At 37.6% G+C, this 5,840-nt stretch overlaps 1 protein-coding gene across 1 annotated transcript; it reads right to left on the bottom strand.

Annotated features, from left to right (window-relative positions):
• On the bottom strand, window positions 1–5,347 carry LOC112594280. The gene is made up of 4 exons (XM_025338983.1): window positions 3,785–5,347; window positions 3,028–3,420; window positions 1,851–2,058; window positions 1–938 (listed from the first exon to the last, which is right to left on the bottom strand). The coding sequence occupies exons 1-4, from the start codon at window positions 5,345–5,347 to the stop codon at window positions 1–3; spliced, it is 3,102 nt and encodes a 1,033-aa protein (XP_025194768.1).
• Window positions 5,348–5,840: the final 493 nt, after the last annotated feature.

Below are 5,840 nucleotides of genomic sequence, written 5' to 3'. Positions count from 1 at the left end.
TCAAGGAGTTGGTAGCGGACAAAGTTTAACGGCTGGCCGAGTCAGGATTCCCGAGGTGGTTTGGACAGTAGGAACGCGGGAAATTCCATCTGATCCAGGATGCAGGGTCAAGATTCGTCCAAGGCGCCAATGAAGTGGAGGAGTAGCTTCCCGTATGAGAACCAGATCACCAATTTTCAATTCTCCATGATTTTCCAACCATTTGCTGCGGATTTGTAAGCTCGATAGATATTCGTTTCTCCATCTTGTCCAGAAATAGCGATGTAGGTCATTGATGAGACGCCATCTCTGCAATTTGGACAGTGGGATCGTCTCTAAGTTGGGTTCGGGTAAATTGGTTGAAGGCTCAAGAGTCAAAAAATGACTTGGCGTTAAAGCGGAGAGATCAGAGGGGTCATTACTCAAAGCACTCAATGGCCTAGAGTTTAAAGTAGCCTCAACTAGGGTGAGTAACGTCATTAATTCTTCACTGGTTAATCTATGGATGCCAATTGACCGAAGAATTAATGATTTGGTTGATTTGACGCCTGCTTCCCACAGACCGCCAAAATGTGGCGAGGAAGGTGGATTGAAATGCCAATGAATACCGTTATTTGCTAGCTGCTGATGTACTTTATCTTGAAAAGAAGCTGAGTTAATGAATGTGTTCAGAGGAGTTAGTAGTCGTGCTGCACTGACAAAATTTGTGCCACAGTCACTATGCATTTCATGAACAGGGCCACGTCGTGCTATGAAACGAGTGAAAGCTAGCAGAAAGGTTTCAGTGGTCAAATCAGAACTGAGTTCCAGGTGCAAGGCTTTGGTGGCTAGACATACAAACAAACAAATATAAGTTGACCTTGAAGCAGATGTTCGACCTCTTGATTGTTTTATGACAATAGGACCGGCGTAATCCACTCCTGTAATGGCAAATGGTTTGATTTGCTGAACTCGGGTCGCTGTAAATTGCGTCCCGTTTTAAATTTTTTATGTAAATTGCGGCCCGGGTATATTTTATACATACGTAAATTGCGGCCCGGGTATATTTTATACATACGTAAATTGCGGCCCCGGTATATTATATACATACGTAAATTGCGGCCCCGGTATATTATATACATACGTAAATTGCGGCCCCGGTATATTTTAATATATTTGCCTACTTAAATATTTGTCATTGTTATGTAAATTACAAAATCAATATTTTCCTTCCCATTTTTCAGACTTAGGACTGGCAATATAATTGTATTCATATTGGTATGGTTAAAAATATTGGTTTTGCTGTTTTGTTTATAATTAAAAAATATATTATTAAAAATAAGTAAAAATGTGTATAGTGAAAAAAATAGTACCTATTATAAAAATTCAAATTAATATACTGGTAAAAACTTATAAGATAATTCCCGCACATAGTCTAACTGAGTAATATTTTTTGCTTGCAATTCATACATTTTGTCATGTATAAATGATTCTTTATCAGTCATTTTTTTGCTTTTTGTTCCCTGACTTCTTAATGTAATATACGTATCACATTGCATGTTTTTTTAAAATTTCAATAAAATTAAATATATTTGGGTGTGACGAATTGAACGAACTATTTAATTTTTTATGAAATGATTCACAATTATTTGTAGTGCGCATCGTTGAGGATACAAATTCAGCCCATATCTGTGGTGGAAACTCCGCGTCGTCGATTATATATGTTTCTAATATGTAGTCGGTAAATTGTACTATCCTATTATCTTGTGGTTGCAATGCCATTATATCAAACGCAAAACAATCTTCAACCATATCACAACTCAAAAAAGGAAGTCCAAAAAATAATTTTAAGAAATTACTTATATCGGTATTATTTCTTTTGTAATCATTACTTAATCCTAGCTGCTGTATTTTCCTGTACCAACTTTGACCTAGGTGAAATCTACACCCTTTTATTTCAATAGAAGGCCAAACATGTCTTGCAGCATTGTGAATAGCTTTTTCAAAATCGGCATATAACCGAATAGGATTAAATTGTAAGTAATTTTTTTCGCACTCTATAACTAAATGATGAAACGCTTGTAAATAACACTGTGTAGTCTTCGAAGGTAATAAAATATAAACGAGTGGAACATAAGACTGATTTATTGCACAGTGAACAGTAAATAATTAATGGTATAATTTTGGACAACTTTTGAATGTACCATCTACAAATATAGTATCCGAATCGCATAGCACTTTTAAATTGCTTAATGTAGAGAAACCTACTATATTTGTTTCTTTACTATTTACTAGCAAAAAATTTTCATTTTTGTTTGTTTTGAATTCTATTTTGTCAAAAATATTTGTAATTCCAAAAAAGTGTCTGGTAATTTTGGTAGTATAGAAGCTCGAGCATTGTGTAAATTTCTTTTAATCAATTTTACGTCTTGTGTAGTTAAAGATTCGACATCAGCATTTTTTAACTCAGAATGAATAATTTTAGATGGCCTTGTAAAAATATCATCAACGGCTTTTCTTTTTAAATTATTATTAAGTTTTTGACGATTTATAATTTGTTCCGAAAGTTGTAGATGGTTATGATCTTTAAAGCTATCTATACATATACTGTTATTATTAAATTTTAAAAAACACTTACAAGTTTTGACTGTACAAAACCAACGTTGAATATCATTCTTCAGAAGTTTTTGAAAACGAAATTTGAAACCATCAACTATTTTCAACGTTTTATTTTTTTCACTTTTCATAACTTCCATTGTTATTAAATTTAAAAAAAAATACAAATACTAATTTACCAAATACTGTAAATACTGTAGACCAATGTAAAAACTCGTGCGAAATATTTCGATCAAATGCACACAGCACACTGGCGGCTAGTAATATTATATAAGTGAGCATCAAGTGATCTTATCGATCAATATTAAAGATAATATAACCAGCCGACCGGAAATCGGAATTTACGTACATTTCAAATATACCCGGGCCGCAATTTACGTATGTATAAAATATACTCGGGCCGCAATTTACACAGTATATAACTATGACCTTTTTTTGCGGGACGCCATTTACCAACTCCGGCTGAACTCGATGTTTGGGTAAAGTCGCCATTTTTAGTTCAACGGACTTAGACTGAGTTTTGAAACAGGGAATGCATAACCTGAGTCGAGATCGAATAACGCGACGTGCGGATTGAATCCAGTAGTCCTGTTGTAGATGTGTCTGCAGAGTGTGAGCCCCTGGATGGCACAACCGGACATGATGATGGTCGATGAGAAGGTTTGTTAATGGATGAGACGAAGGCAAAAGAACTGGATGTTTGTGGGCATAAGGTAGATTGGCATTCGTGAGTCGACCGCCCACTCTGACAAGACCGGATGGATCAATAAACAAATCCAAACGACGCAGGTCCTTGGATATGATGTGTAATCCTTTGGTCAATCTTTGAATTTCATTATGGTAGACCAGGGGTCTCCAACCTACGGCCCGCGGGCCGGATGCGGCCCGCCAAGCTTTTTGCACTGGCCCGCCAAGCTAATTAATGTTTTGAAAATAATATATTAATTTTCATTGTTTTTAATTTATTTATTATTAAATTGATTAATAAATTAAAAAATTATATAAATAAACATACATTTTTTTAAATAAATCTCATCTATTCTTATTTATTTCTTAATTTCATAACCTATCAGATATTCCTAGAATCCTAGATAGACAACATTTTTTTTTTTTTAGACAACACATTTTCTAAAAATGTTGGCCCGCGATGTCAAAGCGTATATCAAATTTGGCCCGCCATAAAAAAAGGTTGGAGACCCCTGTGGTAGACGGTGTGCTGCGTGAAATATATCAATGCAGATAAAGCATGCATGAGTTCTCCAGCATTTACGGTGAAGCTATTTAGACCTGAAGACCGTAACTTTCTCAATCGTAGGACATATGCCAAGATACGGAGAATCTTGTCTAATTTCGAGTACCGTGCTAGTAAGTCACTAATTGATGATTTTATGATGACATGTAGTACATTGGACTTCCGTAATTCAAATGTTGGCGATGTGTCTATATCTGATGGTAGAGTCATAAGTGATGAAGGCCATTGATGGTCAGCTTCTTGCAGATACGGTGGACCAGACCACCAGAGTGGATGATTGACAAGTTCGGATGGAAACAAACCACGTGAAGCGCAATCGACTGGGTTTAGTTGTGTGGGAACATAACGCCAAATAGATGGTGACGTCAATTCCTGAATTTGGCTTGTACGATTTGCGATAAATGTGGCCCAACGATGGGGTGAAGATTGGATCCAAACCAGTGCAGTTGTCGAATCTGTCCATGCGTGTTGTTCATCAATTTTGAGACGACCAGCGTAGGTGTTGACGACGAAATTTAGTAATCTGGCAGCCAAAACGGCTCCACATAATTCGAGTCTTGGAATCGTACATCGTTTCAAAGGAGCTACTTTAGATTTTCCAGCAACCAGATGGCAATACACTGATGTTGGTGTCTCAACTCTCAAGTAGACAGCAGCAGCATAACCCTTTTCTGAACTATCCGAAAACGCGTGGAGTTGTACAGAACAGGCTTGGTCGTAAGTTAATCGGCGACGAACCGAAAGGTCTGCGATTAGATGAAGTTCAGAATGATATCGAGACCAGAGCTGTGCGATTTCAATAGAGACAGGATCATCCCAGCCAACACCATCAGTCCAGAGTCGCTGCATCAGATGTTTTGAGAACAACGTGATTGGTGACAGAATTCCTAGTGGGTCAAATATTCGTGCTATGTCTGAAAGTATCGAGCGTTTTGTTGGGTTTTTTGTCATGGAATGGATTTTGAATGAAAACGTGTCAGATGATGGATCCCAGTTAAGACCAAGGAGCTTCAAGGCGGGGTCTTCACTAGCGTCAAAAAGCATTAATGGAGACATCGCATGAGTATCCTCAGGAACGGCATGTAAAATTTCACTGCAGTTACTTGCCCACTTGCGAAGTTCGAATTTTGCCCGTGAACATAGCTGAATGAGTTCCTGTTGACATTCGAGAGCTTCTTGTACAGAATTAGCTCCAGTGAGGACATCATCAACAAAGGTATCATTGAGCAGAATTGCAGCAGCACGGGTCGACTGAGCGTTAACCATGGCCAACTCACGAATTGTCCGTAACGCTTGATATGGAGCTGCTGAAGTACCATATGTCACGGTGCAGAGCCTATATTCGTCAATTTTAAAAGTAGGTGAAAATCGCCATAGTATACGTTGATAATCTCTATCATCAGGATGGACGAGTATTTGCCGATACATTTGTTTGATATCGGTGACAAACAAATATTTCCATAGACGTGCTCGTAACAATACAATTTGGATATCGGGCTGGAGCTTCGGCCCAGTGTACATGCTCTCATTGAGTGAGGTACCTGCGGTTGTTTTAGCTGAAGCATTGAACACAACACAGAGTTTTGTCGTCTTACTGTCGGGCCTCAATACGCAGTGATGAGGTATGTAGTATTTGTGCGGTGTATCAAAGGTTGATGGAGGAATTCAGCTAACACAAATAGATTCGACGGTTTCCCAACACGTGAACACGCAACATATAGTTGCCCATGAGAAAAACATGGATTTTCCAAATCTAAACCACAAATGGACATTGTTTGAAAAATAATTTTCAATGGAGGTTAAATAAAAATAATATAAAAATTTTTGTACAATTATTGAAAAAGTGTGGCAATGCCTGACAATGCTACTGCTAATGCGATTTTTTGTTGCGACCGTATTTTGGCAAGAATCAACGATATTAAAAATGTCTTACCGGTTCCACCGGGTACATCCCAGAAAAAAAACCGCCTTGTTCAGCAGCAACAGCCAGCATAATCCGATCACAAATAATTTT

Source organism: Melanaphis sacchari, unplaced genomic scaffold, assembly GCF_002803265.2.
Source record: "Melanaphis sacchari strain LSU unplaced genomic scaffold, SCAv2.0 Contig228_pilon_pilon, whole genome shotgun sequence".
Taxonomy (NCBI): domain Eukaryota; kingdom Metazoa; phylum Arthropoda; class Insecta; order Hemiptera; family Aphididae; genus Melanaphis; species Melanaphis sacchari.
The sequence above is the reverse complement of the archived record's forward strand: the minus strand, read 5'-3'. Positions and strand labels throughout refer to the sequence as shown.

Bases quoted from the DNA above. Each gene is read 5' to 3' on its own strand.
- LOC112594280 (XM_025338983.1), bottom strand. From the start codon at position 5,347: ATGTACACTGGGCCGAAGCTCCAGCCCGATATCCAAATTGTATTGTTA. The intron at 3,421-3,784 runs GTCTACCACAGG...TGGAGACCCCTG, and splicing joins TATATTTCACGCAGCACACC to GTCTACCATAATGAAATTCA. The intron at 939-1,850 runs GTAATGATTACA...CGCAATTTACAG, and splicing joins AATACAGCAGCTAGGATTAA to CGACCCGAGTTCAGCAAATC.